At 43.9% G+C, this 27280-nt stretch overlaps 6 protein-coding genes across 11 annotated transcripts; 1 reads left to right on the plus strand and 5 right to left on the minus strand.

Moving 5' to 3' along the window:
* Nucleotides 1-1034: 1034 nt before the first annotated feature.
* Nucleotides 1035-3222, minus strand: LOC103625731 (40S ribosomal protein S21-like). 3 transcript variants are annotated; one of them, XM_035958795.1, is made up of 4 exons: nt 3059-3222; nt 1974-2055; nt 1753-1885; nt 1035-1231 (listed from the first exon to the last, which is right to left on the minus strand). In XM_035958795.1, the coding sequence occupies exons 1-4, from the start codon at nt 3120-3122 to the stop codon at nt 1169-1171; spliced, it is 342 nt and encodes a 113-aa protein (XP_035814688.1). In that variant the 5' UTR covers nt 3123-3222; the 3' UTR covers nt 1035-1168. The 3 variants fall into 3 exon arrangements, with proteins under 3 accessions (XP_035814688.1, NP_001365240.1, NP_001365241.1); NM_001378311.1 differs by having other exon boundaries at nt 1056-1231; nt 3147-3206; NM_001378312.1 differs by having other exon boundaries at nt 1107-1231; nt 2965-3133.
* A 1608-nt stretch (nt 3223-4830) lies between these two features.
* LOC100272708 (IAA-amino acid hydrolase ILR1) lies at nt 4831-7461 on the minus strand. The gene is made up of 5 exons (NM_001147161.1): nt 7075-7461; nt 6210-6335; nt 5748-6062; nt 5533-5664; nt 4831-5442 (listed from the first exon to the last, which is right to left on the minus strand). The coding sequence occupies exons 1-5, from the start codon at nt 7351-7353 to the stop codon at nt 5068-5070; spliced, it is 1227 nt and encodes a 408-aa protein (NP_001140633.1). The 5' UTR covers nt 7354-7461; the 3' UTR covers nt 4831-5067.
* Nucleotides 7462-7734: 273 nt separating this feature from the next.
* Nucleotides 7735-10768, plus strand: LOC100276186 (uncharacterized). Of its 3 annotated transcripts, none has more exons than NR_175830.1 (3): nt 7735-7996; nt 9029-9127; nt 10318-10768. NR_175830.1 is itself a non-coding variant. In NM_001150032.3 (3 exons), exons 2-3 carry the CDS (start codon nt 8969-8971, stop codon nt 10468-10470), a joined length of 312 nt encoding a protein of 103 aa, NP_001143504.1. In that variant the 5' UTR covers nt 7735-7996; nt 8945-8968; the 3' UTR covers nt 10471-10768. The 3 variants fall into 3 exon arrangements, 2 of the variants coding, with proteins under 2 accessions (NP_001143504.1, NP_001391220.1); NM_001150032.3 differs by having other exon boundaries at nt 8945-9127; NM_001404291.1 differs by having other exon boundaries at nt 7779-8134; nt 8945-9127.
* A 598-nt stretch (nt 10769-11366) lies between these two features.
* LOC103625732 (NDR1/HIN1-like protein 10) lies at nt 11367-12370 on the minus strand. The gene has a single exon (XM_008646126.3). It carries the CDS (start codon nt 12258-12260, stop codon nt 11607-11609), a length of 654 nt encoding a protein of 217 aa, XP_008644348.1. The 5' UTR covers nt 12261-12370; the 3' UTR covers nt 11367-11606.
* A 1341-nt stretch (nt 12371-13711) lies between these two features.
* Nucleotides 13712-17793, minus strand: LOC100278608 (Mitochondrial ribosomal protein L27). The gene is given in 4 exon segments (NM_001151830.1): nt 13712-14021; nt 14431-14495; nt 16520-16941; nt 17338-17793. Coding segments are annotated over 3 exon segments (303 nt in total). The 5' UTR covers nt 16668-16941; nt 17338-17793; the 3' UTR covers nt 13712-13931.
* A 2738-nt stretch (nt 17794-20531) lies between these two features.
* LOC100383290 (Biotin/lipoate A/B protein ligase family) lies at nt 20532-26971 on the minus strand. 2 transcript variants are annotated; one of them, XM_020553506.3, is made up of 5 exons: nt 26611-26971; nt 25280-25806; nt 24929-25167; nt 24357-24505; nt 20532-21126 (listed from the first exon to the last, which is right to left on the minus strand). In XM_020553506.3, the coding sequence occupies exons 2-5, from the start codon at nt 25465-25467 to the stop codon at nt 20893-20895; spliced, it is 810 nt and encodes a 269-aa protein (XP_020409095.1). In that variant the 5' UTR covers nt 25468-25806; nt 26611-26971; the 3' UTR covers nt 20532-20892. The 2 variants fall into 2 exon arrangements, with proteins under 2 accessions (XP_020409095.1, NP_001169421.1); NM_001175950.1 differs by having other exon boundaries at nt 20711-21126; nt 25280-25522; nt 26611-26951.
* Nucleotides 26972-27280: the final 309 nt, after the last annotated feature.

Raw genomic sequence — 27280 nt, forward strand, 5'->3', positions numbered from 1 at the left:
GTTTAGTTACACCTAGAACATATGTGTCAACATTGCAGTTCAACATTATATAGAGAAACCATTTATGATTCATATCCGGCATTAGTTTCTTCATAGGTACACATGTTTATTTTATTTTTTATACAAACAGAACCATGCAATTTGTTGTACCATATTTTTTTTTCTTCAAAAAGTACAATAGTTGTAGCTAAGCAAAGAAAATAAAGGAAAATAACAATACTTAAATCACCTCAAATCATATATAGTTTTTTCTTTTTGTTTGAAGAGAAGATGCAGATCATTGACATAAATTATTTGTCGCCCACTTGTTTATTTTACTTGTGCTATGTGTGTCCTATAAGCAGCATAGTAATTCAAAACATAGTAATTCATTGAATGGCACTGGACGGTTGAATTGAATGGCACGTTTTTTGAATGAAACTACCCCAACAGCATATTTCGGTGCCACTGGACGGTTGAATTGAATGGCACGTTTTTGAATGAAGAAAAATAATACTCCGTATGTACTACTGTTATTCCAGTTGCAAAGGTCATGCGGTTGGGGTGCGGGTTACCGTGTCCCCGGGGTTGGGATTTGGTTTCATATCCCCCTCCCTTCCTCTCCACGTACTGATTACAATTTGATACGCCATACATCAAAATCAATCTTCTGGTTTCAGACTTACTAGCAACTCAATAGGGAGAACAGCTGACAGTTATTGGAATCATACCCTGACTCGAGCAAAATTGAATTCAAAATCATCACAATGATACTAAGGGGGTGTTTGGTTACACCCCGCTAAAATTTAGCCCCTGTCCCATCGAATGTTTGAACCTCCGTTCCGGGTATTAAATGTAGTCGGATTATAAAACTAATTTGTCAGCCGAAGATTAAAAGACGAGACGAACCTAGTCCAGTTGGTTGGGTCTATATTTCATACTCCTATTTAAAAGTCAAACGCTTGATGTGACCCGGGCTAAACTTTAGCAGGAGCAACCAAACACCCCCTAAATGGGGTTGTAATGGGGAATTAAACGAACACCACACATCAAACTCAGAAGGAACCCAACAAAGATACTAAATCTTCAGATTTAAGGTACCAGCTGAAATCACAACATTGCATATAGTGACATGAATTCAAAACATAGCTAAGGCAGTGTCCAATTCTTGGTAAACTAGATGTAAAATCTACTGCTTGATATCAACCTTCTTCTTCTGCCACAACCTGTCCAAGGAGCTGTCTGCGTCGCCCTGTGCACAACAAAATATGGAATCAGAATCTACCACTATACAACGGACAACCAAACATAGCAAACCAGGTAACTGGGCAATCCACTAGACTAACATATAAACCAGGACAAGAAAAAAATGTTGGCTAGCTGTCTAGGTGCAATGTCACAATGGATTTAGATGCCTCTGAAGTCTGAACACATACATGTAATAAAATTTGATTCCTGGTAAAACTGTTACCAACTCTTAATTTGAACAAATATATATATATATATATATATATATATATAAACACAGCCTAAATCCTAGGCTAGGTATTAATCAATGTGAAGCCATATAAATCCAATAGGCAAAGAGTCAATTCCGCTGAAAAGGCAAAACAGATGGAGCAACAATCTCTCCATATGAATGAAATGTGTCAGGTGGCAACAATATGAAACGCAGGAAACACATAGACAGTAAAAAGCCTCATGTAGGCTTTACACTCAAGCTTTAAATTTTATGGGCTAGACAAATGCAATAAACATATCATGAACTGTCACCTGAGCACGGACAAACCCAGAGAGAGCAAACGTTGTGAAGTGACCATCATACAGGCCATTCGCATCCAAGTGGCCAATGTTGATCTGGACAGAGGCATGGTCCTTGGCAGTGATGATCCTGTTTGTGGCCGAGCTGAAAGAACATAAACTCAACCTTAGCACACAACAAAACCAACCATGCAGAGCAGAAATATTTCTACAAGAGGATGAGGCAAACGTACCACTTCCTGGGGACATAGAGGTCCACAGTCTTACCCTCCTCGTTCTGCATGGTGACAGTTGGGGGAACTACCGCAAGAGCAACTGAAATACAAGAGGACCAACTATCAGGCACATAAAAAGAGAACAACACTATGCACTCTGAGGACTCATTCAGTACTGTAACAATTCAAAATTGATGGACAAGCAAGCTATTCTATATTTATAACTATAACTATGCAAACAACTGAAGTCTAATTCAGGCTCAAATGAAAAGGCATAACTAAAACAGAACTATACAGATCTCAAATTTAAGCAATTCTTTGCAATTCAACAGAAGGATTGGAATGAATACTTCCATGCAGCTAAAACATCAAATATTCAAATACGTTGTTCAATAACCCCATCCACCTCAGTCACGATTGCACCAAAACGGTAATAAACTGATATTCTAGCAGGTGCAAACCATGGTACTGATATGTTAGCAGTGCATAGTTGCACGAAACATGGTAAAGAAAGGCATGTTCGAATCCTGTTTGGTAGATGAAGTTCATTTCTAACAATAAACAAACACAATTTAGAGGATTCAAGGAATCTGGATAAAAAACGTTTCACCATGCATTATTTGTCAGGATACACTATTCCATTAGTTACGTCACACTTCACAGGATTGCAAGCACAAAAGCTAAGAAAAAAGTAAACTGGGAACGATGTGTCTTAGTTGAACACAGGTTGCAACCACGTTGATCTTAGATCTACAATCACGGCACCAACTTATTCTTTAAAAAAAGATCAAATGAGAGACACGAAATCATCAAAATATAGCAATCCGGGTTCGAGGCGCTTGCATATAGCAAGCAAACCATATGTATGCATGGATATGGGCGGTATCAGAAGGATGCGGATATGGAGATATTATTTTTCAAAAAACATGATACACGGACATAGCAGGAAGATGAAAATTGGCATATATTCTATGAGCAGTCGCAACGTAGCAGGAACATAAAATCGCACTATATTCCAGCACGAGCGTGTCATGGTGCTCTCCTTCCAGACTAGAAAACCAGCCCAGGTGCGGTAGGTGCTGGATCCCCATCCGTAATCTTACCTACTGACCAGACAAACACTTGGAGTGGGGAATAAGGGACAGAGAAGAAACTAGCTGCCGGCATGCATCCGGCTTGAAGACGATTTACCTGGGCAGATCCTGCTCGTCGCGGGTGCTAGGGCTACCTGCGCGGCGGCTGCGGGGTGGGAGAGAGGGAGAGGGGCGAGAGACTGGGGGAGGTGGCCAGAGGTAGGGTTTATAGCTTCTAATGGGCCAAACGGCGACTGGCCCATATAATTACATGGGCCAGAACATATTGATTCTAGTCAAATTGGTTCTTTTTTCTATTCATTACGCGGGCAGTCGTGTTAGTCTTCGATGTGCTAACTGCTAGTGAACTGAATTGATTAGTTGCCTGTGCCTCGCTTTGATTAGCACAAAACAAGTCCTTTGATCATCTTCACTCAACTCACCCAAAAAAAACTAAGGCCGGTTTGGAGGACTCCATTTTTCTATCCACTAAACCAGCCTTAAACCTCTCTCGATCAAAAAAACTAGAGAGCAGCAATGGGTCTACTATTCTGCTTCCATTGCTGACAAGTGGGATCAACAGTCTGGCATTACACACGAAAAAAAAACTTTCTTTCTCTAAATATTTTGCTGAGAACACAACATGGAAATGAATTTGACCTAAGGCAGCATTGGTTAGCATGTATGCTACATCCTGTCATATAATAACTTAAGGGCACGTATAACCCAATTAAATGAGGTGTCTCTTGTGAGACTGTCTAGGGGACACGGAAATATAGATGATACTGTTTGTAGAGAGAAGTTTGAAATAGCAGATGAGATAGGAGATGAGATAAGGGATCCACTGGAGAAAGCTTTAGGAGGCTAAGTGAAAAAAAAAGACACTGAGTTTCTATAAAAATTATGTCTTGACTGCAATTATGATTTAGAGGCTTACTTAGAAATCAGAATTAAAGAGGGACATCAGGTACATATACCTATATAGGTCCTGTTTAGGATAGCTCCGGCTTCAAAAAAATTTATGGAGTTGGTGAAGCATATCATTAGGTGCTCTAGAAAATTGTAGAGCTGGAGTTGTAAACTTTTAAAAGAAAATTTAGATAAGTTATTTTGTTTATTATTTAGATTAAAAATATTTTTTAAATTAAAGAGGGACATCACGTGCAAATAAGGAATTGCCTTGTCGACAACCATTATATATTTACTACGTTACAATGTACTTGCCAAAGTGTGAAGAGAAAGCGATTTTATTAGAATGCGTTTGGTCGCGGGATAAGGGACATCCTCTATCCTCTGTAGTCCTCTCTTGCCCCTCCAGTTTTGAAGGAGAACTGAGAAGAATACTAGGATAGTCCTATTCTAAACTCTAACTCGGTGAACGTAAGGTCACTGATAAAAGTCGGGTTGCTGTTTTAATTTTATGCTAACTAAGTAACTATAATCATCTCTATCAGGCAGTATGGTTATTGCCGTGGATACCCATACAAAAGTAGCAAAATAATTTTGGCATTAAAGCCCCTTTAGTGACCACGTTGATAGAAATTATGTGAGTCATTCAATGTTTAATGTGAACATATTTATTAGACTTTTCAAAGAAAAGAGGGACGAGCATTGAGTTGCTTGAATATACTATTGAAAATAAAGAGAAAAATACAAAATATAGTCCGAGTGTGTGTTTTTTAGTTGAATTGGCCCCCTTGAATTCAGAATATCGTTGTTCATATTTGAATTGGCCCCCTTGAATATTTTTCTCGGGGCTGTAATTTAATTTCAAATGTTGTTCATATTTACTATTACCGTTTGCAATCTAAATTAATCATTACATGAATTTCAGGCACATGCGTTTACATACAATTGGTGGAACAGGCGCAGTACAACCAAACCAATCTTTCAGGGATGTCTGGACACATTTATTTTCGACGTACAGAGCACGGATGCGGGGTAGCAAATTCTTACCGCTCCAAGGAGGGAAGATTTTGCGGCATGCAGTCACTTCAATAAGAATGACATGTATTATCGGGATGGCCAGAGCCTTGTGTTTATTTGCATGGTGCGTGTTTGTTCAGGTACTCCATGGCCACGGCGGCGTGCAACGCGGCTCCGACGGGGAGCGCGGCCTCGTCGATGTCCAGGTGCGGTGAGTGCACGTGGTGGACCTTCCCCGTCGCCTCGTCGCGGACGCCGACGCTGAAGAAGGCCGCCGGGATCCGCTGCGCGTAGAAGCCGAAGTCCTCCGCCGCCATGAACTGGGGGCACAGCATCACGCTGGCCTCGCCCAGCATGCTCTCCGCCACCGCCTTGGCGTGGGAGTACATGGCCTCGTCGTTCACGGTGGCCGGGTACGGCCTCATCTTCTCCTCCATCAAGTCCACCGTAGCGGCGCAGCGGCTCACGGCGGCTTGTCCTTGTATCACCTGCAGTGCATGCGCACCAGCATAGGATTAAGCTATATATTGTCGTTCATCTGAAACATCGATCGATCATGCACTCGCTCAAGTATGTACCTCTCTGATTCTTTTCACGAGATAGGACATGCCATCGTTCGTCATGCTCCTCAAGGTGCCGCCCATGGTGACGGATTCTGGGATGACATTGAAAGCTCCGCCTCCTCCTTTGATGAAGGTCACCGACACAACCTGCAAGCAGCAGATCGATGCAGAAGCAGTTCATATTTGAAGCTGCATTGCGGTCTTGCACAACACAAGAGGGACGTATGTACTGCGCCCTGTAGCGGGTCGGTCTCGCGGGCGACGAGCTGCTGGAGGCTGAGCACGGCGGAGGACGCCGCGACGATCGGGTCGACGACGTGCTGCGGCCCCGCTGCGTGCCCGCCTTTCCCCGTGATGGTCGCCGTGAACCGCGCCGATCCGGCGAGGAACGGCCCTGGCCTGGACCCGACGAGCCCCACCGGCAACGCCGTGTCCACGTGCACGCCGAAGATGGCCTGCACGTTGTCCAGGACGCCTTCCTTGAGGACGTGGTATGCGCCGGCGTGTCCCTCCTCGGCTGGCTGGAAGACGAGCTTCACTGTACCCTGTGGATGAAATAGTAAAATAGCGGTAAACATCTTGATCTTGTCAGGGAACCAATTACAACCAAATTAAGCTTCACAACTGTACGTAGTAGAACGGATTACTGAAATATCTCTGGCAAAAAAGCCAGCCAAAAAAACTATCAGTACCTTTAAATCGTCCCTCCGAGACTGAAGCAACCTAGCTGCTCCAAGAAGCATCGCCACGTGGGCGTCATGGCCGCACGCATGCATCTTCCCGTCTTCCTTGCTCTTGAACTCCCATTCTACCATTTCCTGCCAACGTGAAGTCCATGGTAAAGCCAAATTTCTGTCGATTGCATGAGCATGGTGAAGTAAATTTGATTAGATGTTATGGACAGTGTTTTTTTTTTTACTTTTGAGGCGTCTCCATTCGGTTATATGATGATGCGACAGGGGAGTTGTATGGTTGTCGGTCGCTCTCAAGCTTTCTTGATTGATACCTCGAGGGACATTTTTTTTGGGTAGCTGGTGATACGAAATACGATTTATTTGTCATGTTGTGGCAGAAATCAGTTATTCCTATCCCATTGAAAAAAAATACAAAAGAGTTTGACTTATTTAGGATTTAAACCCATCAAATCCCACCTAATCCATATAAATTTACAGCAAAACGAACAGCTGGTTGCTGGTTCAAAGCATTTATTTGCAGCTTGCCAAAAAAAGAGAGACGGGAAATTTGATAGGTTTTCCAGTTATTATTACAAATAACAGCATACCGGTTTTGTTGCAAATCTAATATGATGTTTAGTTTGAGGAATAAGCTACATTTTCTCGTTGCTCGTTTTTTTTGAATGAAATAAATTGATCTATCACTGTATCATCATCCAACTATATTTAATCGATTTATGATGCACATCCTCATCTTCTACCAAACATCCGGTAAATCTCGGCGCCACTTTTACTTTGTCAAATTCAAGCCATAGCAAGCATGCTCCTCGGGATCGAATCAATCAATCAATCGTAAAATGATCAAAAGGCGAGGCACACGAACCTGGATGGGGAGCGCGTCCATGTCGGCGCGGAGCGCGAACACGGGGCCCGCGGCGGGGCCGGTGATGGTGGCCACGACGCCCGTCTGCGCGACGGGCCAGGCGTACGGGACGCCGATCGCGTCGAGCTCGGCGCGCACGAGCGCGCTGGTGCGGTGCTCCTGGAAGGCCAGCTCCGGGTGCTGGTGGATCCGGCGCCGCACGCCGCGCTGCCACTCCGCGAACTCCGGCTCCCGCGCCGCGTCCAGCAGCTCCCGCGCGAGCGCTGGCGCCGCCGCCATCGGCGCCGTGCTCCAACGGACAGACGAGGAAGTGGAGGCAGAGTCGAGTGAGCCTCCCGGCCGGCAAGCAGGGGCGTCGCGTCGGGAGTGCCGCCCTGCTGGGGCTTCTGTTTCGCGTGGGAGTGGCAAACTGCTGGGGCTTGTCCTATTTTGACAACTGTAGCTACAAATCAAACTTACTTCTAATAACTCGATTAAACGTGAAACTTTTCTAAATTTAGGTGTGGCAAACTATGAATAAGTGGGGGTGGGCCCGTTTCCTTACGAGTTCCGATGCTGAAAGCCCGGCCCAACAAACGCAGCAGCAATGTGAGACCGGCCCAGCCAGTGACACGGCTGCGCGAGGAATTTTACGAACAGGGAAAGGAAAAAGAAATTCACCATCAAAATAGGACGAAGAAAATCTAAGAAACTGAAATCCAACAGGGGAATTTCCCTTTCGGCTGCTGCGAAACTGCAGCCAACCAAGGAGTGGAGGAGTAGGAGTAGCGGCAGTCAAAGCGTGGCGGGCGGACGGGCGGGCAAGCTGGAACCCGTTGGATCGGTGGTATCAAGGAATCGGAAGAGGGACCCGGCTCTCCCCTCCCCACCCCGCGTCCCACGTCGGTTCCCCTAATCTGCGTCCGCGGCGTGATATGAGACGGTGAGATTTCCTTTCTCCCTCTCCCGGTGAGTTCCTGGCTCGCATTTGGTAGTCCGTCGTCGACGTGGCCGTCGGATCCCTGGGTTACTCCCGCAGTCCCGCTCTCTTGTGGAACTGGTACATCCGTTTCGGTTTGTGGTATGTTTTTACTACTGGATAACCTGGCACGCTGTGAAGTTGGGGTTTCTTAATTATGTATGCTGTTTCCTGGCGATTTAATTAATGATCTCCCCATTTATGCCGTGCTTGTGTTGTAGTGGATTTTGGTGGTATATACAGTACATGTCAAGTTAGACTTTGTTCGGTTATTCCTATCTCAATTTTTTCATATGGATTGGATGAGATTGTAAAAAATATGAAAGATTTTAAATTACTTGGGATTGAAACTCAATCGCACCCAATCCACATGGATTAAACGAACAAGCCCTTACGGTGCTAGAGTACTAGTATATGTTGATCATAACGGAAATTCACGTCCTTAATTATGATTACTTGAAGCAGGAATGCTGATTTACCCTCAATATGTTGTCACAGAGTTCGGTTATACAGTAATACTTCTCTACATGTGGGTGCTTCAGTAATTGACTGAACACTGAAGTTTCGATTTATTCGTTTTTGTTAACCCCTCTGTTACGACGACAAGTGATCTTCAGTTTGACATTTATAGCAACATTATTTGCCCTTACTAAGATCTAGTATCATCCTTTTAATGGGAATATTTCCTATTAATTGGAACTCTCTGAACACTTAATGTAAAAAACGTGTCATTGTTAACTATCTTAAAAACTGCTACCAGTAAACCCTAAGTTGTCTGGCATTTATTTCTTTCCTTCCTTTAACTAAACTATTGTATTTTTTCTTCCAAAGTTGATTAATGTGATGTTGAATTTTTTGTTTTTTAGCTATCACAAATTCTCTAATTAGCTTGCTCTATGGCATATTTTATAGGTTCTGTAATTGCTGATCGGCGTGATGAATTTTAGGCCAATAGTTCTTATCTTCCTCCTGCTCGTGCTCATTGTCACATCACAGTTTGAGTGGAAGCAGCATATTGGTGAGGCTGAGGCGAATCCAACAGCTACACGAAGGAGGCAACAGGCGCTTGGAAGGGAGGATGCTGTTAAAGAGAAAGTGAGCACCTGCATTGTTATTTAGTTTTTCTTCACTTTTAGTTGGGTGGAAATCAGTGGCCATCTTTCTGGTAGAAGCTCATTAATTTATTCATTTCATTTGTTGCATTGATGTTATTTTGTTTCTCAATTTATCATGTTGTGATGCCTTCTGAATAAATTGATTTAGTCGGATAGTACCGCCACACTGATAGAGCTGGGAGCACAGACATTAAAGCCGTCATCAAAGTGTAGTCTGCAGAGATTGAGTAAAACCTCTGGCTTTTTAGTTCTACTGGCTTTGTTTGTCAGGCGGTTGACTTAACAGACTTAGCTTTTCTGAAATGGTAAATGCATCACTCCTTTATGAATCTTTTCTGCTTCCGCTTTCTTCTGTAGGTCGTCCTATTGTAGAGCTTTAAATTTGTAAACCAAGGGCTGAACATCTTTGACTTGGAGCAATTGTGGGGTGTAACATTTATGAGCCCTAAAAATACTCTTAAGTGGTTCTGGCTCAGAATGTGCTATAATCCTTCAACTCATATTCTTCACCTGCTTTTTGAGTCACTACGGTAGGTCCCAAGTTTGATAGTTTGGACAGTACGGTATGCAAGGTTGCTTGCAGTTCAAGGTTATGTGGTAACGATATGTTTTCGTATATGATATAATTGGAGTATGGTGATTTCAGTGGCCATTTTCTAGCTCGCTCGATAACCTTGCAGTTGACCTTAATATCATGAGTCATGACTAGAGTTGACCACTTTGTTTTACATACTTTTTCTGGAAATACCTATGGCCTGTGATGATAGATGGGAACAACCAATGGCTTTGTAGTTCTCAGATAAAATGAAATGAATAACAATGGATGCTTGATTGTATAGCCCTAGGGTTTGAGCACTTTAAAAGCTGTACACCAGCTTCGTCATTTCCTCGGAACATCATGTAGCTGGCTTCATCTGCCAAGTGATTCCTACACTGGTGGCCTTTTGGCAATTCTATTGTTATTATTAGAAAGTTTCACTGTTCCATGTTAGTAGCTGTGAAAAGCACATTTCATTGTCGGTAGATATACTATTGCCTGAATAGCTGTGGCTCTATTCTTTGGCAATTACTTTCTTATGGATTAAAAAAAGTGAGAAAATCTCAGTCTCTGCCTCTCTGGTCATTATGTTAAAATACATTTCAGGTCATAATTTAATGTTTTACTTTCAGGTAATATTGGCACAAGAGAAAAACATTCAGCAGCTTAATGAGCTTATTCAGAGCCTTCAGCTTCAGCTATTGCATTGCCGGGGCAGTAACAGTTCTGCTCAGACCGCCTCAAGCCACAGCGAAGTGGAGGGACATGAAATGATTGGTGACTGATAACCTCTCATCCCCTCCCCTCTGTTGACATAGGTAGTTTGCTTCAGAGTATAACCAAGACAAGAACAGAAGCTCTTCAGGCAATGGAAACTCTTGTTGTCGCCTTACGGTGGGCCGGTAGAGTTACTGGTATTATGTGCTTTACGTTATCAGTATCACCTCCTTTTGCATTCTCACCCAGCGTGTACAGGGTTTTAGTATGTTGGTCTAGGTTACTTTGCTGATCAAGGTTCGAATGTATTTGTTCTTTTAAACATATGCACTCCGATCTTTATATGATGGACCATTTCTTTGTGTCTGTGACGGCGTTTTTTTCATGCTCGGCATGTTGCAGAGCTCTTGTTTCTGTGCAAGATTCAAAATTTTACCCAGCAAATTTTGTTCTTTGCCAACTACGGGTGACAGGTGACAGTGTGCTCTAAATTTTACACTATAAACGCTAGTTTGGGAGCCACAAAACCGGAGAGGATTGGAGAGGCTAAAATTTATTTCTTATTTAAATTTGAATAAGAAAGATATTTTAGTCCCTCCAATCCTATTCGGTTTTGTAGCTCCTAAACTAGCTTTAAAATTTAAGAATCGAGCCTTATTTTATTTATTTTTGAATTAGAAATAATTTTGGACTAACAAAATTGTGAACAAGCATTTGGATTGTAAACCATTACCAACGCTGTACTCATGCCCTGACTCCCTTGTCCTTCGTGTACGTTGGACAGCGGAGCGAAGAGGAGAGGGCAAGAAAGAGATAAAAGCGGCACTCTCCAGTTTGAAGCAAGGGATTGAATTCCACTTCGCTGCAATGAAGAGATGTGTACCAAGCATTCTCTTGCTGGCGCCTTTGTGTGCTTCTTTTTGCAGAGTGTGTGTTTACATAATAATATTAAATGGTCACAGAATAAGTAAAAAATAATTTTCATATATATGGCCATAGAATACAGTACTTGTATGCATATGGTGAAATTCGTTTGAAATTTAATTTGATTTCCGGGTCTCAAACAAGCCAAGCACAACCCCAAACATCGCATTACGCTTACGCATGATGATCACTCCAAACTTTCACGAAGAAAGGGAAAAAATAAACAAAGCAAGAGCAACTAAACAAAAAAAAATCACAGCGACGGCTAGCGGCGAACAGCTTAGCATCCCTTCTGCGATGATCGGAGCACCTCGCAGGTTGTCTTCTGGAAGACGACGGCGGCGCCACCGTCCGGCGACCCGAGCTGCAGACTGAGTGGGCACTTGGCCTCCAGCCTGCACCACGTGGTGTGCAGTTGGTACTTGACCTCGCCGGAGAGCTTCGCCTCGACGTCGAACACCCCCTTGGCGCTCTGCCTCCTGTACGCCCTGACGCCGGCGCTCCCGAGCACGACGCTGACGGCGTCGGCGCCGCTGGAGAGGCGGAACACGGCGGTCTTCCTGGCGGACAGGACGTAGGGGGGCGCGGAGACGACGTCGACGCGGTCGAAGCGCTGGTCCTCGAAGAGGTAGTCGGCCTCGAGGGACCGGAAGGTGGCGCCCATGGCCCAGTTGGGGTTGCGCACGCCCAGCGTGAGCGTCAGGTTGTAGGAGATGGCGGTGGCACTGCCCCCGGACGGCGAGGTGGCGACGGTGAAGCGCGCGAGCGAGGCGTCGTCGACCTCGAACCTGGGCTGCGCCGCGTGGCCGTAGCCGAGGATGAGCACGACGATGACGGCGACCAAGGCGATGACGACGAGGCCGATGCAGAAGCCGCACGCGAAGCGCTGGTACGGGGTGCAGCAGGAGCAGCAGTACTCGCAGTCGTCGCACATGGTGGATCGGAGATGAAGTCGAACGAAGGTACCTTGCTTGCTGGCTATGGCGAAGTCCCAAGTGTACGTCGTGTGTGTGACGGTTATGACAGTTTTGTGAGGAGGCCTGTGTATGCAATGCATGGTGTCTGTCCCGTCTTATATATAGGTGTAGCTATATGAAACGTGAAACGTACGTACAACACGTCAAACTTGGATTGCTTTTCCGGCCGTTAGGTTCCCTGCGGAGTCTCGTGAACACGACATTGAGGCTGTCTTCACCCATAAATTTGGTCCTTTATAACACACTCGAAAAAATTATATCCTCTATATCATCTCAATCTTCAGCGACGTCCCCTAAAAGTGGTTCTCTAAAGCTATAGTGCTAACAGAAATCTACTAACTACCATATTTATTCTCACTTTTTTATATAATTTAGTTATCTAATTTTCATCTTGTACAACTTATCTACCATATATTGCATTAGAAACGTGTTTTATTTCTAAGCAAAAATGTGCACGAAGTCAAAATCCACAATTCCCCTCTACGTCAAAATCCACAATTCCCCGGTACGTCTTCCTAGAACACCTCGTCAAACACGCAAGAGGGGTTGCACGCGGGTGCCCTTGCTGGCTCTCTGTGTGCCGCCGGCGTTGGAGCTTGGCCGTCGTCAAGGATCTAAACGTTGGAGCCAGGTCTTGTGTGGGTCGACGATCGAGCTCGCATCTTCGACGGCTACGTGTCGTCCTCGCCAGTGGCTGGGCGAGCTCGTCCTTCTCCCTGGCAATCAGCCACGCGTGCTGCCCTCGTTCCTGGCGCGCATGCTCCTCCTCATCTCACCACACCTCTTCTTCCACCTTCAGTTGTTTGCACACACGGGTGCAATAGCTTCCAAGATAGCACGAGAGGTAGCAGAAGGAGATCGCGTGGGAGAGCGAACAGTGAATAGGGAGCGATTGCTAGACTGCTATATTTGGCGGACGAGAAGCACACGCTATGTTTTAGCAGATGCTTTAACGTTTCTTGTTGGAGCCCTAGCGAATGTTCAGATCCGATATATTTGACGTACAGGGTCTTTTACTGTCTCTTGATGGAGTCAGCCTTGACCATATTTCAGGGCTGCCAAACAAAGTTTGTTCGATTATTTCTATACCACATGGATGAGATGAGATTGAAAAAAAATTAATAGAGATTTTGACTTATTATAAATTTAATCCCATCCACTCTTCTATGGAGATGAAAACGAACAAGCCCTACATCAGTTGGAAATAAATTTTAGAGAAATCAATTTTAAATTTTATTTAAAAAACGTTCAAAATAAAAATAATCGCTTACAATTTAATTAACTGAAAGAAAATTTCTTAATGATCTTAAAGAAGTCGAAGTGGACGAGACGAGACCCAACTAAATCGAAGTCAGAAGCACACCGTAGCTCACAAGAGGAACGTCCAGCTATTTCCCGTCATTTTTTCCACAAGAAATGTCCCCTTAACTCAAGTACTTATTACTTCAAAATGAAGATCAAAATTACAAGCAGGAAAAGTGAATCTAGGTATGCCATAATGTTTGCCCTTACAAGAAAGATATCTGAAATGTTTGTAGCTAGAATGCTGATGCTAATCCTCGGAACATGGGCAGTCTAGGGAAACATAACTTCAGAGTTGGGCTGCCTCCCCGCAAGCAAAGATCAGATCAGCTCTTGCTTTCAGTACTTTCTGCTGAAGTAGAGGATGCTGTCGACGCTGTGAGGTCCCTGGCGCATTGTGACACGTATGCCTTCAGCTGCAATCATGCAACACATGACATCTGATTCATGAGAAAATGCAGGAAAAGGTTGTAACTCAATTAATCTTTGCACATAGGTGGTTATATGTGACAATTGTCCACCTTCAGGCCCTGTCATTCCCACCAGTCTTATGCTCAACTTTGCTATGGTAATAGTAATAGATTAACTCAAAATTCTAGAAATAACTGTTTTGCGTTGGATTTGCAAATTTTTTAATTATCAGGGATACACTTTTTTAACCTAAATTGGGGCACCGGTACTCCAAGTTCCTAGTGCTGAAAGTAAATTGAATGCCTTCCTATTTCATCCAGCAAACTAAACCGTGGTGTTGATCATGCTATCTAAGTATGTAAAGTGCGACCGTCCCCCCTCCCCAAGAAAAAAAGAACAACGAAAGGCAATTACCTTGAAATCAGTCAAGTCAGGGACCACAAATCTTGGCAACTTTTCATCAACAATCACATATCCACCTACAAAAGCAGTTAAGCTTTTAAGATAGCTTATAAAGATAACAAGTAAAAACATTTACTCACAGCAATGAGAAAGGGTTGAATGGAACTAGAATTATGTCAACTACAACTTAATAATAGTGTTGAAAGTGTTGACTTGAGAAGTAAGACAAAGAGTGTGGTGTAAAGAATGACTTCCTAGTTTCCTACAGGTGCTCTACGGACTAGGCGTGATCTGGGGCTCAAACCAGCAAGACATTAACATCCCTGCCACTACACCACATATGCTGATCTACATATAAAAAGAGACTATGCTTCTCAGGCAACTCCTCTAGAGGCACCGGTGCATAATAGGATCGTAAGATGCGATAGCAATGTAAAGAGAGGCAGAGGAAGACCGAAGTTGTTGCCATGGGAAGATGCAGTAAATGGAGAAGAATGGAATATACCCAAAGATTTAGCCTTAAATAGAAAAAAAAAGAAAACAACTATTCATGTGCCTAAACTTTGACTTATGGTTTCGATTGGATTTCAACTCTAGCCGGCCCCAATTTGCTTGGGACTAAAACACTCTGTTGTTGTTGTTGTTACTGCTTCTGCTTCTCTGGTCAGCTACACTTCTCTGGTTACCACAAATGTGACACACCACCTACTTGTAGCTGGAAAGTCAAAGAATTTATTTGAATTTGGACTTTGACGGGCTCAAGTAGGTCTTAGTTTCATACTAATTTGTTTGCTCATCCATTATTTTATATGTTAGACCTCTAAATACTCATTTATCAGGGGCCAATGGGTGAATCAGTGCATCAAGATATTGTTATATGGGAGGCTTCTATGCAATAAGGTCTGCTTTGCTCACTCAATGAACACAGTACTGTAGTTATAGAATACTACATGCTTCGATTTTATCTAGCCTTTTGAGTTTGTTTTTCTATTTTTGGACTCATTCATAGCTTAAATTGGCTATTTTTCTGCACTCTTCTGACTATTTGTCTGTGTAGCTTTGACTACTTATGCTATTGAATTATTGATGCAGTCGAAATAAATCATCTAGAGTATAGTAACATGTATATCATTCATATATATGATACGTCATAATGAGGTGAGATGTTTTCCAACTCTATAGGTATACTTGATCTTGCGACGCTAGAAGATTATTTTATAAATTTACTTGGAAGGAAAGGCATTTGTTGTCATCATAAATTCATAATATATGATATCTACCTGAACTGCAATGTTGCAGCAGAAAGATTGTTTGGGATAGCAATCACATGCATTTGCGAGCTCCTTCATGGTTAACAGTGATTTCTTGTTATTCCAGTCTTGCTTTGTGAATGATTAATTTTACTGTCATTTTTGGCAGTTTTCTATGTGTTGTTATGACATTATCTATACTAGAATCTAGAAACATTGAACATTAATCCTGTTCTAAATGTTCTTCTATTTGTAGTTAGATCCAACGCTTCTTTAGTAATGTATAGATTTGCTTATTCCATAGTTTCCCTGTTTCTCCTTTGAGCAATTATAGGGTTAACCTACTAATTCATAGCTTGAGAAGTGATGATTATGTTAGTCTGCATATTGAGCCATAATTTTTCTAGCAGCTTGCATTTGATAACCCAGATGGTTTGTCAGGTGCCACTGCTACCCCCTAATATTCAAACGGATAATAATGTGGGGTGGTAATCCAGGTGGTTTGTCAACTGAAATTATAAACTTACAATTGGGACGTCGTCAACTGCCGCTGGATTGCCCGATTCACTTAACGCTGTTCAACTCATGCATACCATCACCACTCCGTTTGGCTGAAAACATTGCTAAGTTTCACCTAACGTCATTATGTTTTTCCAGCAGATGGTCTCTTCAAGCGACAATGATCGCGCAGTTCACTCCTGTGAATCCTCACCCCAATATCTCAATGATCGCCTAATCTTGCAAGCAAGAGACGGGTACGAATTGACGAACTGCACCACCAAAACATAGCCCAGACGACAAAGCACGGGCGACCTGGAGGACTGCTGGACCAGTGGAGGGCGAAATGGTACCTTTGCGGGTGTGGAACCCGGTGGGCTTGCAGTTCTTGCCCTTGTAGTAATCCCGCGGCGCCCGCTTGGAGGAGAGGATGTCGAGCGAGGACAGCCGCTTCCGGCGCATCGACCGCCCCAGCGAGCCCAGCGTCAGCCCCAGAGGCATTCTCTCAGCGAGCGAGCGACCGCCTTCCCCGCAGGTTCCTGCACAGCACAGTTGAGAGGCAAAAGGATGAGCGCGTCCCTGGGGGAGATCTGGCGACGGCGGCTCGAGGAGGAAGGGGTTGGCGAAAGGGGTCTGAGGCGGCGGCCCAATGGGCCTCAATTGCGAGTGGAAGCCGAGCAGCACAGGCCCAGAAAGCCTTCCCAGCCGTCAAACTGAGTCGAGCGAGCTGCCGCCAACACTCTGCCCTCAAGTTGTTGCGCTTGCACATTGCGATCTGCATGCACACAAGTTGCAGTTTCAGGAGACTGGAGGTGATTATTCTGTAAATGCAAGCTGCTTTATAAAATTGTGTTTGGTTTCTAAATTTGTGTTACATGTATATATAATCACGTCTATATTCAATTATATTAGAGTTGTGGAACTGAGATATCATTTTTTTATATGGCACCTTGGTTCATCTCGCTATTTTAGAATCTACTATCTCTATAGAACGTCCTCTAAATTTTATCATCTAAACAAATATTATATATTCTTTATAAGATACTCTAAAAGATTGTATCCTAATCTTCATCAACTCTAATATGTCAACTTAATTAATAATATATTTTTTTTACTAAACAATAACTAATATTGCAAGGCCGTCGTAGTTTCCGTTTATGGCTTCACAAACCAGAACAGTCCTTTATAGCTTCACAGCGGCTTGAGCATTTCGTCGAGCGCCTTTCGCGTGATGTACCACCACCTCATGGCTGCAGCTTGGAGCGGTGGCTGGAACAGCTCGCCGACATCGAGGGCGGCGGACTGGCTGCCTCTGCCCGTGCGACATCGAGGCCGTCGTAGTCTTCGAGGCCGTGGTCCTTCTGCTGGCTCGAGCGCTCGGTTGCGAATGTCGCGACCGAGGCCAGGTGCACCGCTGCTGCGTGGAAGCTCCACCCCGACGGCCATGATGCGGTGGTCGACAGGAAGGCTGCCACAGCGTGGCCCGCGCCTTCTCCCAGGGAGATGAGGGATGACTGACGAGGAGACGCGTCCTCAAGGCGACCAGCCGCGGCTCGGGGAGGACGACACGCTCGCGCAGACGCTGGCATCGCTGCGCGTCGTCTAGCCGATGCTCGACGAAATGTCTGAGAAGCAATAGAGACATGACCGATGTTTATGTCCAATACACATATAGACATGAACAATATAGACATAAGCATAGTTGGATAGCTTTTTCGTTATGAAAAAAAAACGATTAGTAATGTAGGTTACAAAATGTAATTATTATAATTAGTCCCTAATTTATTTTTGGCAGCATAAGAAGATTTTTTTTTATTGCGTATATGAAAACGACAATGTGTAGTAAATTATTTGCCTAAATATGAACTAATATTAATTTCAACATAAAACAAATATGTGCTACATATTTAAATTTCGCGACATGTGAACTGTTATTTTTGAAGTGATCGATAAAAACAACTGTGTATTGTAAAATTTGAGAACGCTGTAAATATAGAGAACCGAATTAGACGATACTACTGGAGATGATGAAAATATAGATGATATAATCTTTTAAAATATGTTGTAAATGATAGACTGTCTCGTGAAGCTCTTCTGGTTTGGCGGATTGTTATATAAAGTTCGGCAAAAGAAACATGTGTGGTTTCAAGTGAAGGGCTGCCTTACCGCTCCACAGACTAAGGCTGTCTCTAACAAGGTTCTGTATATGGTTCTATTCGGTAAGTTTAGCGGATACAGACGTTCTGTGTGCCTCCAGCAATGACCGGTAAATGGCACTCTAAATTTTACCGTTCGCCTTCCATCCTGTAAATGTGGCGGACTCTATGCGTTTGCTACACATCGGCCGCTGGTGAATCCTGCACCGACGCGGAGGTTTCCCTCTTCATTCGTATGGCAACCATTTCCCCTGCGCCGCCGGACCGCTCGCGGCACAGCTACCTCAACGACCTCGTCGCCCGCTCGGGCGCCATCGGCATGTCCGTCTACTACCGCCTCGCGCCGGAGCACAAGCTGCCCGCCGCGTACGACGACGCGTGGGCGGCGCTGCGGTGGGCGGTGACGCTCGGCGAGGACCCGTGGCTGCTGGAGCACGCCGACCTGTCCCGCGTGTTCCTGGCGGGCTGCAACGCCGACGCCAACATCGCGCACGACACGGCCGTGCGAGTCTCCGCCGCCGGCGTGGCCATCCGCGTGTGCTGGTGTTTGTGGCCGAGAACGACTTCCTGCTCAAAATAACAATGTTAATTAAATTTGACAATTCGAAATTATTAATTCGAAAATTAATAAATACACTTTTTGCGCATCATTTGTATAGCGTGAAATGGGAACAAAACAAAGAAAACAGAAAAAATGGAAAAAGGGAATCTGATAACCCTATAGCTTTAGGGGACGTTGTTGGAGACTGAGAATATATAGAGAATAGAATCTTTTAGAGTGTGGTGTAAATGACATAGAATATTCTTTTAGGGGATGGAATTTAGGGGGCGCTGCTGGAGACGGCCTAACCCTATAGGGAATGGAGGGCATGTGCCCGCTCTCCTTGACAAAGATACCATTGGGATACATCGGCAGCGCTGTTTTGATTATCCCCTTCTAATAGAGGGAATAGATCTGGATTGAAGCATGGCTCTGTATTTTTTTTTTGTTCAGTGTCAATGATTTCTTACTCTGCTACAAGTTTTTTTTTGTTCCTTTGTTGCAGCTGCAAGATACCTCCTCATCCAGACAGCAGGAAAAAGCTCTTCGTCTCTAAAGCTTCTCCTGAAGGTTCCAAGCCTGAAACCTCCAAGAAACTCGATGTCTATGCAATGGCTGCTGAAGGGTCAAGAAAATGATCAAACAGCCAATAAATATTGTATGCATGGATACAATAGCCAATGTTACGCACAGATGACGCAACAGTTGTAGCCAAACCAACACATTGCTCGCACACTATCGATGCATCAGTGGAAATGCACAATTTAACCAGTCATACCATTCTTGATGCTGGTGGCATTCCACATTAGAACGAAGTAAAAAAGCCTTCGTCTAAAAACTTCATAGGAATAATAATCATAGCCTTCATCCTCAGTAGATTTGATCTCCTTAGCCATTGCAACACGATTATCAATGTGCAGTTTTATTTGATTTTCAAAACGGCTTCTATGCAACAAAGATAAAATGCAATTTGAAATTAAAGTGATCTAACAAACATGTTGTGACTTCCATCTATCTTAATGATCACCTCAATAACATAATCTATAATTCAGACTGAATTACATCTTCCTTCTCCCAACTTTCCAGGGGCTTTGGGGGAATCTTGAGCTGTTGTTATGGCTGGAAACAGTTATAGGCGCCATAACAGGGGCTAATTAGGCAAAAAGAGGGGTATTTGGAATCAATCAGAAAGGTCTGAAGCTAGATTCTAGGAGAGGATTATGCTTGTAAATCCTTTATAATCAGTGGTGATCAAATGAATAAACAAGCAATTGCAGCCGTTAGAAAATGCATTGCCAATCTTACCTGATCAATTGGACATTCTTACCTAATCAATTTGAAATGGCACTTAGGCATTCACTACGAAACCAGGACATTCTTACCTGATCAATTGGGTCTGAGCTCAGAAAATGCATTGCCAATCTCACGACCACAAATGGAAAGTTCGAATCGCTCAGTAAGGCCAGCATGACTACAGCACGAGGAAAAAAATACTGAGGTGAATGCACCAAAGCTCTAATTAAATAATCAAAATAGCAGTTTATTTGTACCAATAGGTCCCTAACATCCAGTGATTTTTACCTTGTGGCCTTTAGCAGAGATTGCAGCATAAAGACAACTGTAGCTAAAATGATGATTGTCACATATGAAGGCGAATACAAATGGTCATAAAATGAGGTCTGCATGAATTATTGTTGTTAGTGCAGACAATTTTCCATTCATAGTGTTACTCATCTTTCAAATGCACCTAAAAAGATCCATTATCTACCCCCCCCCCCCCAATCTAAACAATGACTTTTAATTGCCCCTCAAAAAATAATTAAACATCGACTGCTGATGCCCTTTATGGCATGTAACCAGTAACCACAAAAATGTACTGGGTCTTAAAAAACAATGTAAGTGGTTCAGTGAAATAATGTCGGACTCAAAGTTGAATGAATTCACAGCTCGCCGATAATTGCTCGGATTTCACAATAAAATTGCTCACATTTCACAACAAAAACGACAACCATGGTCATCAGGTCATGCTTCAGCTTTCTATAATTTCAAGGGATTCTTTGGAGGAAACAATTTCTTCTAGGTATTGTTGTGACAGCAGCTTTGTAGAAGGCACAAATTCTTCATCACCGGAAAGAATTGCTTGTAGATCCATGGGCTGAACTGAGAAGTGTTCTCCCAGGGCAGCAATGACCCCATCGGTGAAAACTGATCGCGAAGGTATGTACTCCTTCATGCGGCACAAGAAATCTGTGTGGTTTCTTGCCTGGAAAGAAAATGTGAATTCTACATTAGTGGTGAACATTTTGAGTTGAGAATCACCTCTCGTAAATCTCAACTGTAAAAAATGAGTGATAACTTATATCTGAAATAGGCTCGGTTAAAGTGTAAAACCTACAAAACCCGGAACAAGAGTGGTACTATTACAGAAATAAATAGCGAAAGGGTCTCTAGCTGAGTCGATTAGGTGGTTTGAGTAGCACTCCTTAGGTCATGAGTTCGACTCCCTGTGAGAGTGAATTTCAGGCCGTGGTTAAAAAAAAAACCCTCATCTGTCATATGCCAAAGCACAGGTCTAATGCCCAACCCCGGTCCGCGGTCGTTCTCACATGGGCTACTGTGCCGCTGTGTATGAGTGGGCAAAGGTTCATAATTTTCTCGACTCGCGTGAGAAGGTCTTCTTAATATAATGCCCAAGGTTAGGTCGAGTTTTTTATAGATGTTAGAGTGTGTGTTCCTAAGTGTATCCGTAGACGGGCTGGAACCACAGTTGGGCTGCCAGCCCATTAGGGTTAGGGTTTACCCTGGGTTTCTATATATATGTAACCACCTCCTATGCAATACAACAAGCATTCACATTCTTACATGGTATCAGAGGGCTAGGTTTTCTCCAACCCTACAGCCGCCGCCGGCTCCTCCCACCTGCCAGGCCATCGACCGTCCCTTGCTTCCGCGCCACCGTCCCCGGGAGGCTCATCCTTCCCTCTCGGGGCGGCTCCACCATCCCAGCCGCTAGCCTCCTCTTCTCTGCTTGATGGACCGCGCCGGGAAGCGTCGACGCCCTACGCTCGCGCCGTCCACCTCCACCACCGGCCATCTCCTCACCTCCGGATCCGGACGCCCCCGTATCTGCGTCGCCAGATCCACGAGCACTCGGGCGCATGCCGCCGCCGCCCCGAGAAGGCGTCCGGGCGCGAGCAGGCCTGCGCGCCCGTGGAGTCGCGACCGCCTCGTCCCCACTCATAGCTGGCGGCCGTCTCCCCCCGGATCTGCTGCTACGGCCAATGCTGCCCCTCCCCTTCCCTGGTTGCACGCGTCGCAGGCGCGGCACCCTTTCCCGCACCACCGCCTCCCTGGCCATGGCCGTGGCCGCCATCCCCCCTAGGCGCAAGCGCCCGCCCCTGCACACCGACCCCTGCGTCGTGCATTAATGAAGTTGAAGTATTTTGAGTACAAATGAAAATCGTGCATTAATGAAGTGTTTGGTTTGGGAAATCCATCCATATTAGATGAGGTGATGCATCACAAATCAATTCATCAAATGTAGCAGGATGACCTCATTCCTTGTACTAACTAATTATTAGCTTGTGAGGAATGAGGTGGTGATGGATCAACTCTTTCTATTCCACATACCAAACACAGCTAAAAGGTAATATGATGATGAACCACTTCATTCTACACCAAACACCCTAAGTTTCTATATACAAAGAATCCGGATCATTCCCAGCCATAATCCATGGAACCATTTCCACAAAAATTGGATCAAGAATCAAGATAGTTAAGACCTAAGAGCCCGTGGTGAAACCAATATCATTTGCGGTATTACTGGATGGTTCTCAACATCTTCATCAATGTTTATATCTACCTAGAAAGTTCCAAATGACAACTCCAACTCTTCAAACATACTCCCTCCATCCTTTGTCGCTTTTTATTTAAGAGACTGCTCCAGCTCTCAAAAATTTGGTGGAGTTGGTGAAGCAGGTCATTTGATGCTCCAAAAAATTGTGGAGCTAGAGTTGTGAACCTTTAGAAGACATCTAGATAAGTAATTTTGTTTATTATTCAGATTCAAAATATTTTCTAAAATTATTTAAATTTATATAATAAAATATAGCTTCACACTGTTGGAACCTAGAGCAATCCCAAACACCCCCTAAGTGTCATTTTCACATAACAAGGAGTCAAACGTACTCCACTTTGACAAAATATATATAAGAGATTACTAATATTTATTCTACCTAATAAGTATCACTAGATTAATCATTGAATATGTTTTTATAATACACTTATTTGAAGATACAAATATTGCTAATATTTTATATAATCTAGTCAAATTTATGAAAGTTTGACATGCACAAAATTAGGTGGCACTTATGGAGGGAGTATCAATGAAAGTTATATGATAACAACAATTGTACTCCACTCAAGTCTAGACCCAAGTGCAACAGTTTGCTCTTAAAAACTTCACACTCTACCTTCAGTCCTTCACATCACAAATTCGATGATTATTCAGTTACAGCTCGTTCTTGTGTAAAATGGGTCAATGATTGCACTGAGTTTTGGCAATCCATGCCATTACTAGGCAATACTTCCACAGTCGAAGTTCTACCAGAAACCGACTAGCCAAGCCAAGTTGCTGTGTGACACTTAGTAACCGGGAACTGGGAACTTGGCCACGTTCCTCGTTCCGGGAACATTCGTTCCGTTCCGGGAACGTGGGAACAATCTCGTTCCAGTAGTGTTAAATCCTAGTTTTAGTAGCGTACCGCGTACCACGTTCCCGTTCCTCGACCCCATCGATCCGGGAACCTGGTTACTAAGGTGTGACACCACTGGCCATCATTGCACTATTTTGTACCAATGATTGGTCAAAAACCAAACTGCTTTATTTCTACCCAGCACCTTTCGTCTCATCTAGGTTATCATTCAAGTACAACACTTACAGTAATTACAGTAAAATCCATCTAACTTTTCAGGTTTAAGTATACTAAAGCACTTACAGTAAAACCTATTTAACTCTCCAAGTTCAGTACTAGTAATGCTCAGCTCTTTGGTCTGGAAATCACTGTTAAACTTTTCCTTACACAATATATACACATGGAGTAATCACTAATGCTCGTAAAGCCATGATTAACCAACTTCAACCGGTTCTTGGACCTAGGTCACAACAACTATTGACAGTTCACACCAATAAGGGGCGAAAGTTGACTTCGGGTCGTTATGGAAAACATTATGACATCATCTGGCGAAAACTAACGGAGACTTGTAAAGATGGTTCAGTGTTTTAAAGATCAATTATTCAGGCACCAGCGTTTATGATAGCACACTACTGATGTACAGGTTTCCTACCTGACTACCTATGAGTAACATATATCAAAACTAAGATGCTCAAATTTGATAATCTCATTGGAAAAGCTAGTGATAAACATCATTCTCAATGCCTATGCACAAAGGATGCTGAAAATCAGGTCAAGCGATGAACGGGTAGGATCGTACCAGTCGATATTCAGGTGCACGCTTTGGGATTTTGAGATAATCCATATTTTTTACATCATAATCCCACAAAAACGATGTGTGATGAACCCAACGATTTTTTGTTATTGACTGAGCATTTCCACCAAACTTTCGATGACTAAATGCATAGTCTGAAAAAACAAATGCAAAATAACTTAATCACTTGGACAATATTGCAGATCCTCAGCATTAAATTCGGTTTTCCAAGAAATTTGGACATATGATGGTGATAAGGTAATCATCGACCAATGTAAATTCGATTTTTGTTATCTAGAAATAGATTATGTTAAATGAAGGATAGTAAACTATGCATGGTTTTTAAAGCGGTTTGGCGAGACAAGGTGTTGGACCTCCGCCTGGCGCCTAGGCGACGTCTTTAAAACAGTGAAACTATGTTCACTTAAACAGTTAAATGTAAGAACAAAGACCATAATTGTCTATCCTTATTCCTTAAAGGACGGGATACAATGCATTGAAACATGGAATTTTTGCTCACTGTAAGAAATAAAATATTAAGCTACCAAATAGTGAACCTTGGTGCTGGTTGTCCATACCATTCTCACGTAGATGAAATTCACCAAATCTGTCAAAAACTTTGCCATATAACTGACCACTCCATGACATGATGTCCCGTGGAAAGGGCTGCAGCCCAGCAACAACATTCTTGTTGCAAATGAAAGTCACAAACACCGTTCCCTGATCAACAATGACGGTGCCACCTCCACTGAACCTCCTCACAATCGGCACCTTGTCCCGGAGGACCAGCTGTATATTGACAAGCTCCGAGACTCTCCTGCCATCACGCAAAACCAAATTAGCAACTCAACATGGAGCACAAGGAGGCCAATACATGATTGAATCATCCTTTCTGAAAAAATACAAGAGGAGTTTAGTTTAGTTTATACCCAGACACGCCCATAACGATGGTAGCAGGGGCCGTGCCATCGTTGATAATACACCAGTTGTCTGATGTGCGTCGCAGGAGCTGCTCCTCCAGGTGCAGCTGCTGCAGGATCGGCATGCGGCTCATGGTGACAAGCCTCATGAGAGGGCGAGCCACACCACTCACCCGAGCCAACCCTACAGAAGCCATACTTGAACCTTGACCAGTGGCAGATCCAGACTAAAATAGCAGGCAGGGCTGAACTCTAAGAAAGACAAACATATCACAGACATAAAATTTGCTAGTCCAAGTCCAATGCAGTTTCATGAACAAATATATACATCCACAAATTCACAACAAACTTAGTTATGCAACAATGAACAGACAGAACTTATTTGTTTAATGCAGCTAAAAGTTCATGATTAAAATACATAACGTTGAAGCTACTACAATTATGAAATACTAACATGTGAATATATTTTAACACTTTGGCCTAGCATCCCTACAGTAGGTATGTCACATCTGTTGGAATCCATCAGTTCTGCAGTCCTAAAATCCATAAAGAGAGGTTATGAGACAATTATAATAGATCAATTGGTTTATTTGAAGAAGCTTTGTACAATTTTATAATGGGCCAATAAACAATTAAAGATCAAATTTTGCATTCATAAAAGCAAGGATATGCACTCGGGGAAGTACCATTAGTATTATCATTGCTTGAATTAAAAAAATATGAGCACATAAATGTTCTTCTCAACATGTTGAATTGGTTAAAATCTGTCATTAAATCATTAATCAGTTGCTGAGAATCTAAAATGCACATCAAGTCAGGGCAAATCACAGATAACAGGGAACTCAACTTATATACCCATAGAGAAGAGGTTCACTAGGCATGCAAAGCTCTCAAAGGGTCCTTCCCATAAACATCAAATCCACCACAGGATCGAATATCTCAAAGTTCTAATCAGAATTTGACGCGGTTAAACATATTCACGGAACAGGCTCTTATCAGCAATTACTATTACTTCGGAATTCATGAAACCAAAAGTTGGAGAACATAAAGCGAGATCCCATCATCCATCCACTAGGCTCCCGGGATTACCCCGGTCCAGAACCCCACCAAGGTGAGTGGGAGTGGCGGAGGATGTACAAAATTTAAGGTATGGCGATTTTTATACATGACTATAAGTTTAAAATGAAGCAACAATTTAAAGTATTTTACAGCATTCTTTATCTATATGAATTACGAAGTTACCCTTCTATCACATTTGTTTCATTTGTGCACTGTTTTCTGACCCCAAAACCTATAGAGAAGTAGTATCACAGGAAGAAAGAGGAAGATGAGATCCTCACCCAGTTCGCAACTCGCCGGCAAGCGCGTCAATCACCACTCCGCCAGTCGCGTCACCACTCACCACGTTCAGTCGTCGGAGGCAGAGGACGGGGGCCGCGGAGGCGCGATTGCGCGGAGAGGGGTGGTGGGGGGCGCGGAGACGCGCTCGACGCCGGCCGGACGGCGTCACGGCAGTCGGCTGGACCTTGGAGAGGGGGGCAGCTGGGCAGGCCGCAGGCGCGGTTGCGCCCCGCGCGTAACGGAGCCGGAGTGGGCGAGCGGCGCTAGAGAGGCGACGGCCGGCGGCGGAGAAGCAGAGCGGAGAGAAGCGACAAGGCGGCGGGACAGGCGTTTCAGGAGGCGGCCTATGGCGTGGGCTTGGCCTTTTGGCGGTTTGGGGGCCTTCTGGTGAGTTATTTGAATTTGTAACACTATCGTCGCGCGGCTTCGCCACTTTGTAACTCCGCAGCCGCGCTTCGCCACTTTGGTATTATGGACGAAACACTCGCGCCATTTAGGTACTGTTAATGTCCCGTCATCTGTAATCGTCCGTTTTGTTGCGCTTGTGTACAGCCGTGGACTAAAGTACCCCTACGGCGCAGAGTCTCCTTGCTGACTGCACACTCATCCGCTCTTCAGACTCGCCCGCGCCGCCGGAGACGAGTGCCGGAGAATCTGCGCCGCCGTCTG

The sequence above is a fragment of the Zea mays genome, chromosome 5 (genome assembly GCF_902167145.1).
Source record: "Zea mays cultivar B73 chromosome 5, Zm-B73-REFERENCE-NAM-5.0, whole genome shotgun sequence".
Taxonomy (NCBI): Eukaryota; Viridiplantae; Streptophyta; class Magnoliopsida; order Poales; family Poaceae; genus Zea; species Zea mays.